The sequence below is a fragment of the Salvelinus fontinalis genome, chromosome 4 (assembly GCF_029448725.1).
Source record: "Salvelinus fontinalis isolate EN_2023a chromosome 4, ASM2944872v1, whole genome shotgun sequence".
In the NCBI taxonomy this organism is placed as follows: Eukaryota; Metazoa; Chordata; class Actinopteri; order Salmoniformes; family Salmonidae; genus Salvelinus; species Salvelinus fontinalis.
Window position 1 is genome coordinate 18933603 of NC_074668.1, and position 21770 is coordinate 18955372.

A 21770-nucleotide genomic window follows, 5' to 3' on the forward strand; every position below is an offset into this window, starting at 1 on the left:
TACTTCCAATTGTAGCTGTCACAGTTCACTTAGCCTTGACACAATTATTTAAAATGAGCTACCATTATGTATTACTATCTTTCTGCAATTGACACCAAATTGGGTGTCTTGTTGAGGAGTGAGTGTGTACAACATGCCATTCATTATGGAGAGTTAGTCTGAGATTAGACTGTTGACTGTATATGAAGCATTACTTTTTCTACTACTCTCTGCCTGTGTCGGTCTTGCTTGTGCCTTAGCCCTCTAATACTGATACCTCATTCTATTCTATAATATACAAAAGCCACTAATATTTTACAATAACTTTCATGAACAAGCCTTTATGCTTGTAATTGCTTGCATTATAAATGTTATACATGTTTATGATTTGTAAGGCTAATAATACTAATGGCTTATAAATGTATATAAATGTGTATAATGTTTACAGATAGTGGACTGCTATTAATAGTTTATAAACATTTGATACATTTTATGTCATACAAATTATGACAATGTTACCCCAAATCCTTTAGATAATTCTATGACAGAACTACAGTACCATGTAACAAAACAATTGTACAAAAATTTTCTTCCTTAACTTGAGATGATGACCCATTACGCTCTTGATCTTCCTCCAGTGAAAGCTCAAAGAAGGTCATAGGTCAGCAGCATCTGTATTTAGTTGTGATTAATAGAATCATAGTTGATTACAGTAATATGTGCTCCTATGGGAGAGCTGTAGAGGATACTGGAAGTCATGGTGTAATCATCCCTCATTTAAAAGTTCCCATAACCCCGTTAGCTCTGTAGGCAGGGTGAGGACTCTACAGGCACTTCGGAGGATTGGACTAATGATGAGTCACACACATGCTCAACACACATAACTAAGCAACACGCACATACACACATATACCAATAAATGGATATTGGAATATACAGTACCAATCAAAAGTTTGGACACACCTACTCATTCAACGGTCTTTCTTTATTTTTTACTATTTTCTACATTGTAGAATAATAATGAAGACATCAAAACTATGAAATAACACATATGGAATCATGAAGTAACCAAAAAAGTTTAAAACAAATTAAAATATATTTTATATTTGAGATTCTTCAAAGCAGACACCCTTTGCCTTGATGACAGATTTGCACACTGCTGGCATTCTCTCAGCCAGCTTCACCTGGAATGCTTTTCCAACAGTCTTGAAGGAGTTCCCACATATCCTGAGCACTTGTTGGCTGCTTTTCCTTCACTCTGCGGTCCATCTCATCCCAAACCATCTCAATTGGGTTGAGGTTGGGTGATTGTGGAGGCCAGGCAATCTGATTCAGCCCTCCATCACAATCCTTCTTGGTGAAATAGCCCTTGCACAGCCTGGAGGTGAGTTTCAGGTCATTGTCCTGTTGAAAAACAAATTATAGTCCCCTTAAGCACAAACCAGATGGGATGGCATATCGCTGCAGAATGCTGTGGTAGCCATGCTGGTTAAGTGTGCCTTGAATTTTAAATACATCACAGACATTGTCACCAGCAAAGCACCTCCACACATCACACCTCCTCCTCCATGCTTCACGGTGGGAATCACATATGCAGAGATCATCCTTTCACCTACTGTCACGCCCTGACTTTAGTTATATTTGTTTTCTTTATTTTTTGGTTAGGTCAGGGTGTGACAAGGGTGGTTTGTTTAGTTTTTGTCTTGTCTAGGGTTTTTGTTTATCTATGGGGATTTTGTATGGTCTAGGGGTATGTAGGTTTCTGGTGGCCTGAATTGGTTCCCAATCAGAGACAGCTGTTTCTCGTTGTCTCTGATTGGGGAGCCTATTTAGGTTGCCATTTTCCATGTTGGTTTTGTGGGTAGTTGTTTTCTGTTTTGTGTTGCTGCACCAGACAGGACTGTTTTGTTTCGTTCATTCTCTTTGTTATTTTGTTTAGTGTTCTGTTTTAATAAATTAACATGAACACTTACCACGCTGCGCTTTGGTCCGATGATTCCTCATCTTCAGACGACGAACGTTACACCTACTCTGCGTCTCACAAAGACATGGCGGTTGGAACCTAAAATCTCAAATTTGGACTCATCAGACCACAGATTTCTAATGTCCATTGCTCATGTTTCTTGGCCCAAGCAAGTCTCTTCTTCTTATTGATGTCGTTTAGCAGTGTTCTTATTTTGCAGCAATTCGACCATGAAGGCCTGATTCAAGCAGTCTCCTCTGAACAGTTGATGTTGAGATGTGTCTGTTACTTGAACTCTGTGAAGCATTTATTTGGGCTTTAATTTCTGAGGCTGGTATCTCTAATGAACTTATCCTCTGCAGCAGAGGTAACTCTGGGTCTTCCATTCCTGTGGCGGTCCTCATGAGAGCCAGTTTTATCATAGCGGTTGATTTTCGCGACTGCACTTGAAGAAACTTTCAAAGTTCTTGACATTTTCCGGATTGACGGACCTTAATATCTTAAAGTAATGATGGACTGTCAATTCTCTTTGCTTATTTGAGGTGTTCTTGCCATAATATGGACTTGGTCTTTTACCAAATAGGGCTATCTTTTGTATACCACTCCTACCTTGTCACAACACAAGAGATTGGCTCGAACGCATTAAGAAGGAAAGAAATTCCACAAATTTACTTTTAACATGGCACACCTGTTATTTGAAATGCATTCCAGGTGACTACCTCATGAAGATGGTTGAGAGAATGCCAAGAGTGTGCAAATCTGTCATCAAGGCAAAGGGTGGCTACTTTGAAGAATCTCAAATATTAAAAATATATATTTTTAATTACACTTTTTGGTTAATAGAGGATTCCATATGTGTTATTTCATAGTTTTGATGTCTTCACTATTATTCTACAATGTAGAAAATAGTAAAAATGAAGAAAAACCCTTGAATGAGTAGGTGTGTCCAAACTTTTGACCTGTACTGTATATACTATCTATTAATTATTTATATTTTATCAAATTAAAACGTATGATAAAGCTCACACAAACATATTTAACCATAGAGCATGGCGGTTTAGGCTTTTGCCCAATATCTGTGTTTTTATTCTCTTCCTCTTGTCTTGCTGTGTGAAGGTGTGGTATTGAGTGTGTGGAATTGGTGTGCATATAGTCGGATGCATTGCTTTAACCAGGAAGGCCCAAACATTCTGTCCTCTTCCCCTGTTCTCTCTCTGGAGGAAATCTTAGACTATCATTGGCTATGTCATGATTCTCCACACATTATGGATTTAAAAGCATTGAATTGGTGTAAGCATCGGATGAAGGGACACCATCTTTAAGTCCATGAGAGGGAGTGTGCAACTGCTATTGGCTTTAGTGTGTAACTTTGGCACCTGAACTCTAACCCTTGGATCCTCTGGTGCTGGAATAAGTCAACGTGACATTACTTGGAGTGATGAAACTAGCTGACATCTCCTGGCTTACTGCATGACTGCAGTTGTGTACAGGCTTTCATACCTATTATCATAAAGCAAGTTGAGGTGTTACAGCTTTTTACAACAAAACTTAATCAGTTAGTTGACATATATAGCGTGGTTCCAAATAAAATATATAACATTTTACTTGTTAAACAAAATCTATTTCCCTGAGCAGCTGTATTATTATAAAATAATATTACATATTTTTTGTTGTTGCATACAATATAGTTTAGAAAGTAATTTTTGCTCATCTTTATCAAAGGTGTCAATCATTTGTACAATGGCCCCAATGCAAACAATTGAAGATTAAGGAGAAGGACACTGCAAGTTCTATCATAATAATGATGCTGTATCGGAGGTGTTAACCTTGTTAAAACTGACACACCCAGGGGGACATTTTGTGAAAAAACCACACCTGCCTACAAAATGCAGAGTTAAACATTCTGAGTGAACCTGTAGTGTGCTTTTCCTTTATCTACAATTGATTGACTGTGGGGCCTATACTTCATCAATATGATTGCCGCTACTGTGTACAACCATATGAGCGTGTAAGCAGACACGGTAAACAAATATAATTTGTTTTCGTTCAACTACTTTAGATGTGTTTGACTGAGCTTGTTTGGTGCAATGGGACCAATACAATAGCTAGTTCCATAAGGGCAAACCCTGCCCATATGGAATTTCAGACATGCTTGATTTAACTCTCAAAATATTTGACAGGAAATAAATACTATTTGTATTCAGGTCTCGGCATTATAAGACTGTGTAAGTGCACCTCCAGAACCCCAGAGTGATGGTGAGGTCAGCTCACTCATTGTAGAGATAGTTTGTTTGAAGGGAACAGCAGGGCAGTACTCTGACATGGTAATAGATGTAACCAATAATGTAGCCAACATGGGATACAGTATGTTCACCCAGCAAGGTTTAGAACGTTCTATGTAGAGGACGGAGAACAGTATAGTGCTGCGTTTAATCGGAACTTGTGTGAAAAAACACAAGCGCATCCTGCTTTGGAGTTCTCCCACTTCAAAGGGTTGCCTCTGAGCTTCGGCTGGATAACTGAGGCTTTACTGGGATAACAGAAACAAAATAGAGTACGTTTTGATGGGGCATCTAGGGAGCTTCCCACTGAAGTAACCAGGGGCAGTGGATGAGATGGTTTTAAAGCATCTGTAGATGTATGATAATTTGCCCCGCTCTAAGGAGCAGCGCGAGCCCAACCTCCCTATTTTTCCCGCCCACCGGCCTCCACTGGTTTGGACCGAATGGCCTCCTGGTAATTACAGCCGGCTCATAGAGCTCTGCTTTCTAGCTGAAGTGGATGATGAAGGCCTATTTCTATCAAGAAACGTCTCTCATTTGTTCTCCTTTTATCTTCATCTTCAGACTTCTGGTTGTCTCTCTCTTCCAGCACTGAACCCCTGATAAGATCTGGTCATATATTACATATGCAAATTAGTACATAGCAATCAGACAAATTAAGTAAGCATTGATCTGATTTTTAGATTTTTCCATTTCCTCAAGATTTGTCTTTTTCCATCTTCTCCTTAACCTTTTCCCTATTTTCATGGTCTCCCTCTTCCTCCTACCTCATTGACTCCTCCACCCCTCTCCTCTCAGAGTACAGTATACTGATGTCGATCTCAGTGCTGTTGAAATAAGCTAAGTTAAACTGAGCTAAGTTAAGATAAATTAAGCTAAGCTAAACTAAACTGCTAAATTAAGCTAAGCTAACTTCATTTAAATTAGATTAGGTTATAAGCTCTGTGATCTTATCTGGGGGTCTGTGTCTCCCATCTCTCCTTGGCCTTGTGCTGTATACTCACTGACCTTGTGTGCTCTTTCCAAGCAAGAATATCCAGGGTTCAGTTGGATCTACTTCAAGGTGAATCAACTAATCACGTATTCTTTTTAGCACAAAACAAATGTGTGTGGATGTGTGACGTGAAGTGTGTATGATTTGTGTGGGGTGTTTCCTCTTCCTTTCACCTTCTTATGCTCAACTGTCGTGGGAGTGGGCGGCGTTGTCTCACCAATTTCTCGGTCCCCAGGGTAACCTCCCACCAGATTACCGCATTAGTCTCATTGACATTGGATTGGTCATCGAGTACTTGATGGGCGGAGCTTACCGATGCAACTACACCAGGAAGAGGTTTAGAACGCTGTATCATAACCTCTTTGGACCCAAACGAGTGAGTGGCTGACCAGCTTTACACTTTCCTATTCTGCAAATGAAACAGTGCCTTCAGAAAGTATTCACACCTGAGTTTAAAATGTATTAAATTAAGATTATTTTGTCACTGGCCTACAACCCATGATGTTAAAGTGGAATTAAATTAAAATAAAAGATCATGAAAAGCTAAAATGTCTTGAGTCAACAGAGTTAAAGATAAGATTAAAACATGTAATAAAAAATAGAAATAGTAACACAAGGAATAAATAAACAGTGAATAACGAATAAAAATAACAAGTAAAAATAACATGGCTATATACAGGAAGTAGAAAATAACATGGCTATATATAGGGAGTAGAAAATAACATGGCTATATACAGAGAGTACCAGTACCAAGTCGATGTGCAGGTGTACGAGGTAATTGAGGTAGCTATGTACTGTACATATAGGTAGGGGTAAAGTGACTAGGCAACTGGATAGATAATAGACAGTAGCAGCAGCGTATGTCATGAGTGTGAATGTGTGTGTGTGTGTATGTAGAGTCCAGTGTGTGTGCATGGAGTCAATGCAAGGGAGTTAGTGCAAAAAAGGGTCAATGCAGGTAGTCCAGGTAGCCATTTGATTAGCTATTTATGTCCTGAATACAAAGCATTATGTTTGGGGCCAATAATCCAACACAGCACATCACTGAGTACCACTCTTCATATTTTCAAGCATGGTGGTGGCTGCATCATGTTATGGGTATGATTGTCATTGGCAAGGACTAGGGAGTTTTTTATGATAAAAAGAAACGGAATTGAGCTAAGCCGAGGTAAAATCCTGGAGGAAAACCTGGTCCAGTCTTCTTTCTATCATACACTGGGAGAAAAAAATACATCTTTCAGCAGGACAATAACCTAAAATACAAGGCCAAATATACACTGGAGTTGCTTACCAATACAACACTGGATGCTCCTGAGTGGCCTAGTTACAGTTTTGACTTAAATCGTCTTGAAAATCTATGACGAGACCTAAAATGTCTGTCTAGCAATCATCAACAACCAATTTAAAGAATAGCGTGCAAATATTGTTCAATCCAGGTGTGCAAAGCTCTTAGAGACTTACCCAGAAAGACACATTTGTAAATGCTGCCAAAGGGGATTCTAACATGTATTGACTCAGGAAGTCGAATATTTATCTAATCAAGACATATTAGTGTTTTATTTTACATTTATTTTTTCTTCCACTTTGACATTACAGAGTATTTTGTGTAAATCGTTGACAAAAAAATCACAATGAAATCCATTTTAATCCCATTTTTTCTAACACAACAAAATGTGGAAAAAGTAAAGGGGAGTGAATACTTATTGAAGGCACAGTATGTGCATATATGTCAATGACTGTATACATAGTAAGTGGACAAAGCCATCGATCACGTGACACCATTCATTCCTATGTGGGGACTCAATAGCGCATTGAAGCCAAATGAAGTCGGTTAAGATAGCGTCTCATGGAGACATAACATACACAGTTTGAGCTACTCCAGGAAGTGACGTTACAGGCTAGCTCAGTGCTGCCCCCTCTCATTGATTAACTCAAGTTGAAGGCTGACCGGGGTACTGCAAGGTGCCATTAGCAACTCAATTATCCTTATCACCTCTTCTGTGTGTGATTGTAAAATAATCGGTTAAAGGACATACATCTGGTGTATTGGAAGCAATTATTGGCATCATGATTGTCATCAAAAAAGAATAATATTTACACAAAGTTTGACCACGAAGATTAAACTTTTTCCATTCACTATAATTGAGGATCCTGTTTTCTGCTAACAATGTCTGCAGTGCCGCGGTCGGCCTTGAACTTCCGTAGCTTCAATGAGTGGGGGCAGTTGTTGTCCCCGATGTTTACATGTCTACTTGTCTCTGTGGGCTCAATTTAATCAAACCTGCATTGCGGTATTTATGCAGTAGCTCTTTTTCCCATGTTCAAATAAACTAACTGACTGGTCTTAGGTACTATATACAAACCTACAACTACTAACCTGGTGGACTCACTTCAGGTATGCTTTCAGTTTTCAGAAGAAGAAGAGAAACATGTGTCCATGTGGGATGACGTTTGTAAAGAAATACACTGTGTTGATATTGCTATGGCAGGTTTAATTCCAGCCCATGTGTCTGTGTCTTTGTGTATATGTGATGGATATGAGGCTGAACTGAATGTTTGTGTGTGTGAGCTGTGAGGGTATGATACGCAATGTGTGGGATTAGGTTTTGACTAACGGTAGTGGGTTGTGTGGTGCTTTTTGTCAGTTTATTCGGGTCTGAATGCAGGGGATGGGATGGTTTGTCGTCTGTTCAGACTGAACAGTTAAAGAAGGTACTGCTGTGTTGACAGGTGCTCTGTAGTAACAGTAACACAAACTGACTAGCCAACTGAAAGCCAACCCGAGCCTCACTTTTGGAGTGATGGAAATTTGGTACTTAATTAACCTGTTTTTTGTGTGATCAAAGGTTCTGTAAATGAATAGGAATAAATATGCAGTCCCTCTGAATGCAGGATGTACATGCATGTCACTCTAACTCAAACCTGCACTAGGGATACGGCCTCATTTTCTCCCTCTGCGTGCATCTCTCACACACTACTAATAGAAGCAGTGCTGAACTGCACTACATTATACTGTTAGGAAATATGGCTGTGAGATAGAAAGGAGATATTTTATTGTTGATTGTGCTGTTTCAAGGCCTCCTTCAAGACAAGGCTCCTTAAAGAACTGTGAAACAGTCCACGATAGAAGGATTATTGTGTAGAGCAGGATTTTCCAACCCTGTTCCTGGAGAGCTACCGTCCTATAGGTTTTCACTCCGACCCTGTTCCTGGAGAGCTACCGTCCTACAGGTTTTCACTCCAACCCTGTTTCTGGAGAGCTACCGTCCTATAGGTTTTCACTCCGACCCTGTTCCTGGAGAGCTACCGTCCTATAGGTTTTCACTCCAACCCTGTTCCTGGAGAGCTACCGTCCTACAGGTTTTCACTCCGACCCTGTTTCTGGAGAGCTACCGTCCTACAGGTTTTCACTCCGACCCTGTTTCTGGAGAGCTACCGTCCTATAGGTTTTCACTCTGACCCTGTTCCTGGAGAGCTACCGTCCTATAGGTTTTCACTCTGACCCTGTTCCTGGAGAGCTACCGTCCTATAGGTTTTCACTCTGACCCTGTTCCTGGAGAGCTACCGTCCTATAGGTTTTCACTCCAACCCTGTTCCTGGAGAGCTACCGTCCTATAGGTTTTCACTCTGACCCTGTTCCTGGAGAGCTACCGTCCTATAGGTTTTCACTCCAACCCTGTTTCTGGAGAGCTACCGTCCTATAGGTTTTCACTCCGACCCTGTTCCTGGAGAGCTACCGTCCTATAGGTTTTCACTCCAACCCTGTTCCTGGAGAGCTACAGTCCTATAGGTTTTCACTCTGACCCTGTTCCTGGAGAGCTACAGTCCTATAGGTTTTCACTCCGACCCTGTTCCTGGAGAGCTACCGTCCTGTAGGTTTTCACTCTGACCCTGTTCCTGGAGAGCTACCGTCCTACAGGTTTTCACTCCGACCCTGTTTCTGGAGATCTACCGTCGTATAGGTTTTCACTCTGACCCTGTTCCTGGAGATCTACCGTCCTATAAGTTTTCACTCCAACCCTGTTTCTGGAGATCTACCGTCGTATAGGTTTTCACTCCGACCCTGTTCCTGGAGAGCTACCGTCCTATAGGTTTTCACTCCGACCCTGTTCCTGGAGAGCTACCGTCCTATAGGTTTTCACTCTGACCCTGTTCCTGGAGAGCTACCGTCCTATAGGTTTTCACTCCGACCCTGTTTCTGGAGAGCTACCATCCTATAGGTTTTCACTCTGACCCTGTTCCTGGAGAGCTACCGTCCTATAGGTTTTCACTCCGACCCTGTTCCTGGAGAGCTACCGTCCTATAGGTTTTCACTCTGACCCTGTTCCTGGAGAGCTACCATCCTATAGGTTTTCATTATGTTTTCACAGCTGGTTGATAAACTGAACCAGGTCAGTTAAAACTGGGGTTAGAGCGAAAACGTACAGGAGGGTAGCTCTCCAGGAACAGGGTTAGAGTGAAAACGTACAGGAGGCTAGCTCTCCAGGAATAGGGTTGGAGAGCCCTGGTGTAGAGCAATGTCCATTCCAGCAGTGAGTGTGTGTGTGTGTGTGTGTGTGTGTGTGTGTGTGTGTGTGTGTGTGTGTGTGTGTGTGTGTGTGTGTGTGTGTGTGTGTGTGTGTGTGTGTGTGTGTGTGTGTGTGTGTGTGTGTGTGTGTGTGTGTACGATAGAGTAAAAATAGATGGCAAAAGTGAAGGATAGAAAAAGAGAGACAGAGGATGCAATAAGAAGAGGTAGCCATCTCACTTATCTTTGATCTGTTTTGAAAAGATTTGGACACACTGACAGTCTCATGTAAGATAAAACAGCAGTGGGAAAGCTGGCACGCACACACACAAACACAGACACACACACAGTGGTAGGAACACAGCCCTGAAATAGATGCAGATATCAACATCCCCACAGGAGGCCTGAGTTATTTTACCAGCAGTTGGAGAAGTAGATCACATGATGGCTGATGAATACATAATTCATACACAGCCTGCTTTAATACGCCTTAGAGGGCCTGCCGCTGCATGGAACTCCACTTAGCCAGCCTCGCCCTCACACACACAAACACACACAGATAAAAGAGAGCAGGTTACAGTAACAGGTTACTTCACTGAAGAAAAATAGAAATGCAACATGTAAATGTTGGTCCCATGTTTCATGAGCTGAAATTAAAAAAATCCCCAAAATCTATGCACAAAAAGCAGATTTTTTTTCTCAAATATTGTGTACACGTGTTTACATCCCTGTTAGTGAGCATTTCTCCTTTGTCAAGATAGTCCATCCACCTGACAGGTGTGGCATATCTAGAAGCTGATTAAACATTATGATATTACACAGGTGCACCTTGTGCTGGAGACAATTAAAGGTCTCTTTAAAATGTGCAGTTTAGTAATACAACACCATTCCATAGATGTCTCAAGTTTTAAGGGAATGTTAATTTCTCTACCATTAGCTGCCTCCAATGTTGTTTTAGAGAAATTGGAAGTACGTCCAATCAGCCTTACAACCACAGACCACGTGTAACCACGCCAGCCCAGGACCTCCACATCTGGATTCTTCACCTGTGGGATCGTCTGAAAAACTCATTTGGATTGGCTGGGCCTGGCTCCCCAGTGGATGCCATCCAAGGCCCACCCATGGCTGCACCCCTGCTCAGTCATGTGAAATCCATAAATTAGGGCCATAACAAATGTATTTCAATTGACTGATTTCGTTGTATGAACTGTAATTTAGTAAAATCTTTGAAATTGCGGCGTGTTGCATTTATATTTTTGTTCAGTATATCTAAAGACAACTGTTGATCTAGGTTAATGGTTCAAATCTATCTGGAACAGGTTACTGTCTGGTCTAGAACAAGTTACAGTTAATCTAGAACAGGTTACTGTCTGGTCTAGAACAAGTTACTGTTAATCTAGAACAGGTTACTGTTAATCTAGAACAGGTTACTGTCTGGTCTAGAACAAGTTACTGTTAATCTAGAACAGGTTACTGTCTGGTCTAGAACAGGTTAATGTTAATCTAGAACAGGTTACTGTCTGGTCTAGAACAGGTTATTAATGTTGATCTAGAACAGGTTACTGTTAATCTAGAACAGGTTAATGTTGATCAAGAACAGGTTAATGTTGATCTAGAACAGGTTACTGTTAATCTAGAACAGGTTAATGTTGATCAAGAACAGGTTACTGTCTGGTCTACATCACGTTACTGTTGATCTGGAACAGGACAGCTGTATTATTTAGTTAATGCATATATTTCTGTATTTGAACATCTGGTTTATTGAGTGTGTGTACATTTGTCTGTCTGTGTCACTTTATGTGTGTGCATATTTTAAATGTGAAACATTTCCCTTGAGGGTGTTGATTTCTCTATAACCATGTTTTTGTTACCTTTCCAGCCCAAAGCCCTGAAACTGCTGGGGATGGAGGTGAGTTCCGGATCACAATGTCGTTATGATTCGTTTACAGTTCAGCCTGGTCTCATAGACTAGACGTAACATAGTAAAAGTAATTCCAGGACACTCAAATTAGTATGATATGTTACGCTTGGTGTGGTCACATAAACCGAAAGGAGGGTGGTTGGTCAGGGTGGATGGGTGGACGTATAACACAAATGTCTAGCAACCCAAATGTTGCAAGTTTGAATCTCATCACAGACAACATTAGCATTTTAGCTAAACCTTCCCCTAACCCTAACCCTATCTCTTTAACCTAACTCCTAACCTTAACCCTTAACCCTAACCCCTAGCCTAGCTAACGTTAGCCACTTAGCTAACGTTAGCATTAACCACCTAGCCACCTAGCTAATGTTAGGCACAACAAATTGGAATTCATAACATATCATACATATTGCAAAATCCATAAATGGAAAATTAATTAATCTTAACTCAGCTGAAGTCTCCCTGTTTATTGAGATATGGAAGTAGTAGGGATATCAGAATAAATATTGGAATAAATGTCAGAATATCCTAAGCAGACAGACATAAAACACCAAGGCCTTTCTCAGTTCTCAATTCTCACTACTTTCCACTTTCAGTCTGACGTGAGTGTAAACCAATAGGCCTTTATCAATACATGGCCCTGGTACTACATCCATCTCTCCATGACCATAGCCAGTGTGAATAATATTACTTGATCACAGTCTCTCTTAATGTCTGTCTGTCTCCCTCAATGTGCCAAGGCTGAGCATCACATTCAAAAACCCATTAATCAATTTCTCTGCTCTCGTCCTGTGTGCCATGCGTAAGGATGACATGCCGATCCGAAGGGGTCGTCAGAAGACTACACGGAAGCGGGAGGAGGAGGTGGACATTGACCTGGATGACCCTGAGATAAACCACTTCCACTTCCCCTTCCATGAGTTGATGGTGTGGGCCGTGCTGATGAAGAGACAGAAGATGGCACTGTTCTTCTGGCAGCACGGGGAGGAGGCCATGGCTAAAGCCCTGGTGGCCTGTAAGCTGTGTAAGGCCATGGCCCACGAGGCCTCTGAGAATGACATGGTGGACGACATCTCACAGGAGCTCAACCATAACTCCAGGTACTACAGACCACCAGACAGGCACACATAGAGATCAAAACAAACACAGATACTCACACAGAGCAATCACAAACACGTAAGCATTTGTAGAGTTTGCCACACGTATACATACCCTCAAATGAACCCCTCGCACAGACTTTCTCAGCATGCTGAGATAGATGCTAACCAAGCGGTCAGAGTCTATTTTCTAGGCTGAGCGCCACCTATTTCATGGAAAGTTTTCTTCTAAATGATTAATGTGGAGTTGAGCTGGGAGTCTGGACTGGAGCGGCATCCACACTCCTCCTCTCAGCCTGACCTGCTTTAGATAACACACACATCTCATAGGACTGCCGCACATTTATAGAGCTATTGATAACACATATAGGATACTCTAGCCAATGACACACATGTAGTTTAATTAATGGTATGTGTGTGGGATGGACTTTCGTGTTAGTTCTTTGTGTGTTCTTGCTCAAGTAAAAATAGTGTAATGAAAATGCTGGAAGTTGATTAGAGGGAGGAACTGCCAGGTGGCTGGCACACACACACACACATTCTCTTCAAAGCCCTGACACCTCGCTTTCTGTCAAGTGCAGACCATATTGGTATGTTTGTTCCTCAGAGAGTTTGGCTGTTGAAGTCTTATCCTAATCCTCTGACTAGTGTTTGTGTACATAATGTATTTTGGTGTGTGTGTGTGTGTGTGTGTGTGTGTGTGTGTGTGTGTGTGTGTGTGTGTGTGTGTGTGTGTGTGTGTGTGTGTGTGTGTGTGTGTGTGTGTGTGTGTGTGTGTGTGTGTGTGTGTGTGTGTGTGTGCGCGTAGCAGTGCATTTATCTGTACGTTATGTTGATATGTCCGACTGCAATGTAGCCTAGTCCATCTCAAACATTCACTGTATGACATCCTATATGTGTGTTTCAGTGAGTTCGGCCAGCTAGCCGTTGAGCTGCTGGACCAGTCTTACAAGCAGGATGAGCAGATGGCCATGAAGCTGCTAACCTACGAGCTGAAGAACTGGAGTAACGCCACCTGCCTTCAGCTGGCTGTGGCCGCCAAGCACCGCGACTTCATCGCCCACACTTGCAGCCAGATGCTGCTCACCGACATGTGGATGGGACGGCTGCGCATGCGCAAGAACTCTGGACTTAAGGTCAGAGGGTTAGGGGTCACACGGTGCATTGTCTAAATGGGGTTTCAGAGGTTGACCAGCTGACAGACAGACATATGGACGAAGAGAGACAGACAGACGAAGAGAGAGAGAGAGAGAGGTGAAAGTGTATCCTGAAATAGATGCTGCAATTACCCGCTTGGCCTGATGGGAATAATGGCTAATGATATCCCATATCTGAGCTGTTGCTTGACCGTCCCTAACGCTCTCAATGTTGATTTACGACAACGCACCTATTATTACACTGTAAAGGCTTGTGCTATTATTCAGCCCAGTCAAGTAGGTTAGCCAGTGAGTTGGCTATGGTTTGATAGCATACAGCTGCTTAGATCATGAAAGGCCACAGTCATGTATTATTATGAGTAGCTGTGCTTGGGGAACGCTGGGTGGTTGTGTAGTGTAAGGAGGATGAATCCAAGTGCAATATGGAACAGGTTGGCAAACAGATTCAATGGAGCAGAAACCAAAGGTAGAGCAAACAAGCTGGTATACCATGAGTAGTAGATCGCACAGCAAATAGCACTACACACACACTCATCATGACCCATAAAGCCCCACCACACACACACCTTTCTGTCTGGGTTGTATTCACCAAGCACCAAATGGTAGACAACGGACTGAAACAGAAAGGCACTACCTAAACTTTTCCAATGAGAAACACTTGTTTTCGTACTTTAGTTGCAAAACAGTTTTTCCACGGTGTGCACTAATGAATACGACTGGCCTGCTGCCACAGGCCAGAGCAGAAAGTCAGGTAGAGAGTGGTGAGAAGATGGAATGGGTCCTTATCCATTTATGCAGCTTCCTTATACAGCTTCCTTGACAATACATGTCCTTTCCTTCACTCATCTGAAACATTTTAAAGTTTTACATTTCAGTCATTTATCAGCGCTCTTATCCAGAGTGACTTACAGTTAGTGCATTAATCTTAAGGTAGTTAATAGAGACAATCTCTTATCACAGTCATAGTAAGACATGTTTAAGGAATCAAGGTGCTCCCCCAGGTCTAAGTCATCGACGGGGCTGTTGTGAAGCGGGTCAAGAGCTTCAAGTTCCTTGGCGTCCACATCACTAAGGGCATAACATGGTCCACAAACACCCACACAGTCGTGAAGAGGGCAAGGCAGCGCCTCTTCCCCCTCAGGAGGCTGAAAATATTCGGCATGTGCACTTTTGATCCTCAAACCTTTACAGCTGCACCATCGAGAGCATCTTGACTGGGTGCATCACTGCTCGGTATGGTAAAGTCACCGCCCTTGACCGCAAAGCGTTATAAAGGGTGGGTACATCCCCAGTACATGGGGCCGAGAAAAAGGGGGCCGAGCTCCCTGCTATCATAGGACCTCTATATCAGGTGGTACCAGAGGCGGGCCCAAAAATTGCCAAAGAATCCAGCCACCAAAGCCATAGACTGTTCACTATGCTATCGTCCGGCAAACGGTACCGGAGCATCAGCTCTCGGACCAACAGGCTACAAGGCAGCTTCTACCCCCAAGCCATAATACTGCTAAATAGCCAGACTGCTAAATAGTCAATTCATGGTACCCAAACTATCTGCACATCAGACATAGAATTATGCGATTTCACAGTGTCGAGCTCAGAAGTATGGACTTGTGGGATAAGAATAGTGGTGTGTGTGTGTGTGTGTGTTTGTGTGTGTGTCTCTCTTTATACAGATCCACTGGTTCAAGAAGACAGTTGAGCAACTTTGAAACTTTTACTGCAGTGGGCTAAATCAGGGTCACGCAGAGTGGTTTTTGGTAGTCTTAAACAAATCTACCTTGAAACAACAGAATACATCTCACACATGGTTATGGGCTTTAAAAAACAAGACACCTGTTCCATGTCAGATATAGAGTTGGAATGTATTCAATTTTGAGTTTACATCCGAATATTACACTTTAAATATATCACAGAAGACTGAAATGGATTTTGGATTTTTCCTGTTATTTTTTTATCATGTTTATTAATTATGAGATTATGAAAAATATGAATAACATTCCACCCGTGAGGCCACTAGAGGGAAAGTTGGTCATTTGACTGCAGGAAAGAAAGTTGCAAGGTGAGGAATTTACTGCAATACGTCAGGTATGTATTACATTGGCTTCAGGAGCAATGCAAAAAAAAATAAGTTGACACTTTAACGGACCCACGCGTTACGACCATAGCTCTCCCGACGTCGTGCCACGTGACAACTGTTGAAGAAGCGTCTCTGTATGCGTTTATGTTGTGTGTATTGCCTGTGTGCATGTGTCTAACTCCACACTCCTGTACAGGTGATCTTGGGCCTGCTGCTGCCTCCGTCCATCCTGAGTCTGGAGTTCAAGAACAAGGATGAGATGTCGTACATGCCCCAGGACCAGGACACCTACCTGCAGGAGAAGGAGGAGGAGCCTGAGAAGCCTGCCAATGAGAAGGAAGAAGAGGACATGGAGTTCACAGTAAGATCCTACTGTGAGACGCAGTACAACTCCGTGGTGAGAGCACCCACCTCAGCCCCGCCTTCAGACTATACACACGCAGGCTGTGTCTCAAATGGCAGCCTATTAGTATTCCCTATAGGAAATAGGGCGCCATTTCGGATGCACCCTTAGCCAGCAAATAGGCCCACAGTTAACAAACACACACTATTATTATTGTCCCTACACACCCATCCAAGCCTTGTCCCTATTCTGACCAACCGAAGGGGTAGTAAGAATGCCCCTCCCCAAAACCTACCTGTCATCCTGCTTCTCGTTTCCTGTCGTGTCGGCGAAGACGTGGTTGTGGAGTTGTAACGTCTCAGTCTGTTTGCCTCGCTCGGCTCCTTGTGGATGTCCCTCTTCCACCTCTCGCTTTCCCTCCTCTTTCACGCTTTTCCTGTCTTTCCCTCTCTTTCACTCTCTCTGTCTTTCCACTTCTCTCTATCTCCCCCCCATCTCTCTCTTCCTCTGTTCTGTTTCTCTCCTAGTTAAGGTCTTACTAGAGGTACAGTATCGTATGCGACTGCTGCCCCTCACTCTCCCCTGTGGCACTGGCAACAGCGCATCACTCCGCATGCTGCTAACAGAGGGTGTCTCTCATCTGATCTATGGCAGCAGCTTCAGCTGCTCAGGTTACATAGCTGTGCCTGCCTGCCTATCTGCCTGGTCTATGCAGATGCACAATCTGTGGCTGTGTCCGAAATGGACCCCTATCCCCTGTATAGTGCACTACGTTTGACCACAGCCCATAGAGCTTTAGTCAAAAATAGTGCACTATATAGGAGGTAGGGTTCCATTTCAAACACCGCCTGACTGTTTGAACACTCTCGCTCAATACAGAACAGGCAATTGGTGACTCGGTCCATCTACATAGACATTGTGATACATATTGTCATCTGCATTCAGTCAGCCAGCCGGCACCAAAACTCACTGGCAACAGGAGCTTATGAGAATGCTGATGAGAGTCTTCCCAAAACACTCAAAGGATTATATCTGTCATGAGCTCTTCCTCTTGCCATTGTGGGCTGCTGGTTTCTGATTGTTCAAATGCAGCCCAGAACACAAACTATATGAATCAGACAGATTCATACAAATATATACTAGGCTACAATACACCCAGGGGGGAATTGTATTGCAAGTCAGCCTCAGATGCCTCCAAAAACACACTGTAATCGCCAACTCTCCCAGTCCATATGCAGTTAAAATAAGCATGTAGGCATGGCAGTGTGATTTTCACACCGCAGGGTGTCTCTCCCTTATCCCTTGACATGCAATACAATACAATACCATTCGCTGACTCCCCAACGGTGTGGTGTAGTTTGGGCATCCATGATCATAACCTCTGGGATTTGTCCTAGGAATGGACCTCAGACATATTTCTTTCTCCTATCTGTCCTCTATCTCTCTCTCTCCTTTTCTATCTCTCTCTCTCATTTCCTCTCTTCTTTTCTCTCTCTCTCTCTTCTTTTCTATCCCTCTCTCTCATTTTCTCTCTTCTTTTCTCTCTCTCTCTCTTCTTTTCTATCCCTCTCTCTCTTTCGAGCTCTCTCTCTACTGTCCGTCACTGTCATCCGAGACTCAATCCATAAGTGTTTGTCTGCGTCATGTGTGTCATCATCCACACCAGCACTTAATGCCGCTAACATGACACATTCAGAATGAGTTTGTCTCTGCTTGCTACTGCTCATGCAACTATGTATATGAACAGCTCTAATGCTCTTTCATGATTTCCTCCCTCTCTCCTGTATTTTTTATATCTCCCTCCTTCCCTCCCTCCCTCCCTCCCTCCCTCCCTCCATCCCTATCTCTCTCTCTCTCTCTCTCTGTCTCTCTGGGTGTGATGCACCAGGCCATGCTGGGTAAGGTAAGCACGGAGGCGTCTCGTAAGAAGGGCGTGGGGGAGGTCCAGAATAGACACCGGCTCATCCCCATGGGCCGGAAGATCTACGAGTTTTACAACGCCCCCATCGTCAAGTTCTGGTTTCACACAGTGAGTCTGCTGTCAGGGCTTGTTGCTACCTAGAACCATAACATTTTTGGGGGAATTAGAATGTTTCTTAACAGAGAACCCAGTAGATAGATGCAGTGTGTGACACAGCGTGTCTCTTTCTGTGTCTGTGTCTGTGTATGTGTCTGTGCCAGTGTCTGTCTGTGTCAGTGGCTGTGTACAGTGTCTTTGTGCGATGTCTGTGCCTGTGCCTGTGTGCAGTGTCTGTGCCTGTGTGCAGTGTCTGTGTCACTGCATGTGTCTGTGGGCAGTGTCTGTATCCGTGTGCATTGTCTGTGCCTGTGTTCAGTGTCTGTGTCTGTGTCTGTGTGCAGTGTCTGTGTCAGTGCATGTGTCTGTGTGCAGTGTATGTGTCTGTATTCAGTGTCTGTGTCAGTGTCTGGTGCAGTGTATGTGTCTGTGTCAGTGTCTGTGTGCAGTGTCTGTGCAGTGTATGTGTCTGTGTGCAGTGTCAGTGTCTGTGTCTGTGTGCAGTGTCTGTGTCAGTGTCAGTGTCTGTGTGCAGTGTCTGTGTCAGTGTCAGTGTCTGTGTGCAGTGTCTGTGTCTGTGTGCAGTGTCAGTGTCAGTGTCTGTGTGAAGTGTCTGAGTGCAGTGTATGTGTCTGTGTGTAGTGTCAGTGTCAGTGTCTGTGTGCAGTGTCTGTGTCTGTGGCAGTGTCTCTGTGAAGTGTCTGAGTGCAGTGTATGTGTCTGTGTGTAGTGTCTGTGTCTGAGTGCAGTGTATGTGTCTGTGTCAGTGTCTGTGTGAAGTGTCTGAGTGCAGTGTATGTGTCTGTGTGCAGTGTCTGTGTCTGTGCCTGTGTCTGTGTCTGAGTGCAGTGTCTGTGTGCAGTGTCTGTGTGCATTGTCTGTGTCTGTGTGCAGTGTCTGTGTCTGTGTTTGTGTGAAGTGTCTGTGTCTGTGTGCAGTGTCTGTGTGAAGTGTCTGTGTCTGTATCTGTGTCTGTGTCAATGTCCAATGAAAACATCCCAAGCCCTCCCCAACAGGGAGCATCATCTCTTATTCGCTGAGATAAAAAACACTCAAAGTAAAGCCGTTCTCTCCCTCACTATAACTGTATGACTATAACTGTATGGGTCAGAAAAACCCATATCAAATGAATGGATTCATTTTAGGAACAGATATATACGTAAGTGGTCAGATGACGCGGATGCTACACTACAGGACCATTTTGCTAGCATGGACTGGAATATGTTCCGGGATTCATCCAATGACATTGAGGAGTACACCACCTCAGTCATTGGCTTCATCAATAAGAGCATCGGTGAAATCGTCCCCACAGTGACTGTACGTACATACCCCAACCAGAAGCCATGGATTTCAGGCAACATCCGCATCGAGCTAAAGGCTAGAGCTGCTGCTTTCAAGGAGCGGGAGACTAATCCGGACACTTTTAAGAAATCCCGCTATGTCCTCAGATGAACCATCAAACAAGCAAAGCGTCAATACAGGATTAAGATTGAATCCTACTACACCGGCTCTGACGCTCGTCGGATGTGGCAGGGCTTGAAAACTATTACGTACTACAAAGGGAAACCCAGACGCGAGCTGCCCAGTGACGAGAGTCTACCAGACGAGCTAAATGCCTTTTATGCTCGCTTCGAGGCAAGCAACACTGATGCATGCACGAAAGCACCAGTTGTTCTGGATGACTGTGTGTTAACGCTCTCCGTAGCCGAGGTGAACAAAACTTTTAAACAGGTCAACATTCACAAAGCCGCTGGGCCAGACGGATTACCAGGACGTGTACTCAAAGTATGCGCGGACCAACTGTTACAGTATGTGTCTTCACTGACATTTTCAGCCTCTCTCTGACTGAGTCTGTAATACCTACATGTTTCAAGCAGACCACCATAGTCCCTGTGCCCAAGGAAGCGAAGGTAAACAGCCTCACTGGGGCCAAGCTTTCTGCCATCCAGGACCTATATAATAGGCGGTGTCAGTGGAAAGCCCAGTGTCAGAGACTCCAGTCACCCAAGTTATAGACTGTTTTCTCTGCTACCGCACGGCAAGCGGTACCGGAGAGCCAAGTCTAGGACCAAAAGGCTCCTCAACAGCTTCTACCCCCAAGCCATAAGACTGCTGAACAATTAATAAAATCGCCACCAGACAATTTACGTTGACCCCCCTCCCTCTTGTACACTGCTGCTACTCGCTGTTTGTTTGTTACCTATGCACAGTCACTTCGCCCCCACCTACATGTACAGATTACCTCAACTAGCCTGTACCCCTGCACACTGACTCGGTACCGGTGCCCCCTGTATATAGCCTCGTTATTCTTATTGTGTTACTTTTTATCATTACCTTTTATTTTAGTCTACTTGGTAAATATTTTCTTAACTGTTCTTGAACTGCACTATTGGTTAAGGGCTTGTAAGTAAGCATTTCATGGTCAAGTCTACACTTGTTGTATTCGGCGCATGTGACAAATAAAGTTTGATTTGATTTGATACTTGGTCAGGGAATCATCATGATCTGCTTTGCATTCCAAACTATCCTCTGTGATATTACCTCTCCTGCAGTAGTTGTCTTATCTTCAAAGCAGCCATGAAAATGAATATGAACACAGTCTTGTCACACTGCATTGTACTTTATACCTCACTGCAGTTCAGTAGTACACTTTTTAGGCTGGGGAAAGGGATTCAAACTAGCTTAGTTCATAAATCAGGCTTCATGAGGTCACTACATTACGTGAATCGCCTCTAGATTTTGATGAGACCCTGAAGGTTTGCTGCGATTCTGTGCAGTTAGTTTTTGACAAACTATCACTTGTTCTGCGTATGCCGCGGTGAGACCTAACTTTTCTGTGCTAAAACAATTTGAATGCCCTCTAAGACTACTTAAGACCCACTTATGACCCACACCGTATGTTATCTGTAAGACCCTCTGCACACTGAAGACTCTTCACATGCTCCGGCACACTGTGTGTTTGTCCCCAGATGGCCTATGTAGCGTACCTGATGCTGTTCAACTATATTGTGCTGGTGAAGATGGACCTGTGGCCCTCACCGCAGGAGTGGATAGTCATCGCTTACATCTTCACCAATGGCATCGAGAAGATGAGAGAGGTAGGGCAGTACACACATTTACAAAGAGATGGTTCAACTCCAGGATTTCTCAATACAACTCCAGGATTTCTCAATACAACTCCAGGATTTCTCATGGATATTTCAATACATTCAAGCATACGCAGGTCTATAACACAGACACATGTTAGAGAGGTGGGTGGGTTGCACGTTATGAAGTGTGTCATTCTAGTCAATCAACACAGATTTTCCAATGCAAGATCAAATAAAGTACAGGAGCTAAATTCCAGTGACCATATGAAATGATCCTACTAAGAGCCCTGCACTCTATGCCATCCTCCTAAAACAACATATATTTGCATTCGTCATCATTTCCA

General features: G+C 43.3%; 1 protein-coding gene across 22 annotated transcripts in view; it reads left to right on the top strand.

The window, feature by feature from the left end:
* LOC129853240 (transient receptor potential cation channel subfamily M member 3-like) overlaps nucleotides 1-21770 on the top strand; it is a 260173-nt gene that overhangs the window by 228656 nt on the left and 9747 nt on the right. For 6 of the 22 annotated variants that reach the window (XM_055919053.1, XM_055919057.1, XM_055919058.1 and 3 more), the window contains 8 exons: nucleotides 5252-5287; nucleotides 5454-5594; nucleotides 11605-11634; nucleotides 12454-12746; nucleotides 13651-13879; nucleotides 16174-16374; nucleotides 18209-18349; nucleotides 21307-21435. In XM_055919053.1, coding sequence (XP_055775028.1) covers nucleotides 5252-5287; nucleotides 5454-5594; nucleotides 11605-11634; nucleotides 12454-12746; nucleotides 13651-13879; nucleotides 16174-16374; nucleotides 18209-18349; nucleotides 21307-21435 — 1200 coding nt within the window. Of the gene's footprint in view, nucleotides 1-5251; nucleotides 5288-5453; nucleotides 5595-11604; nucleotides 11635-12453; nucleotides 12747-13650; nucleotides 13880-16173; nucleotides 16375-18208; nucleotides 18350-21306; nucleotides 21436-21770 lie in introns of those variants that run through there. The other 16 variants (XM_055919056.1, XM_055919064.1, XM_055919065.1 and 13 more) reach the window with 4 other exon arrangements.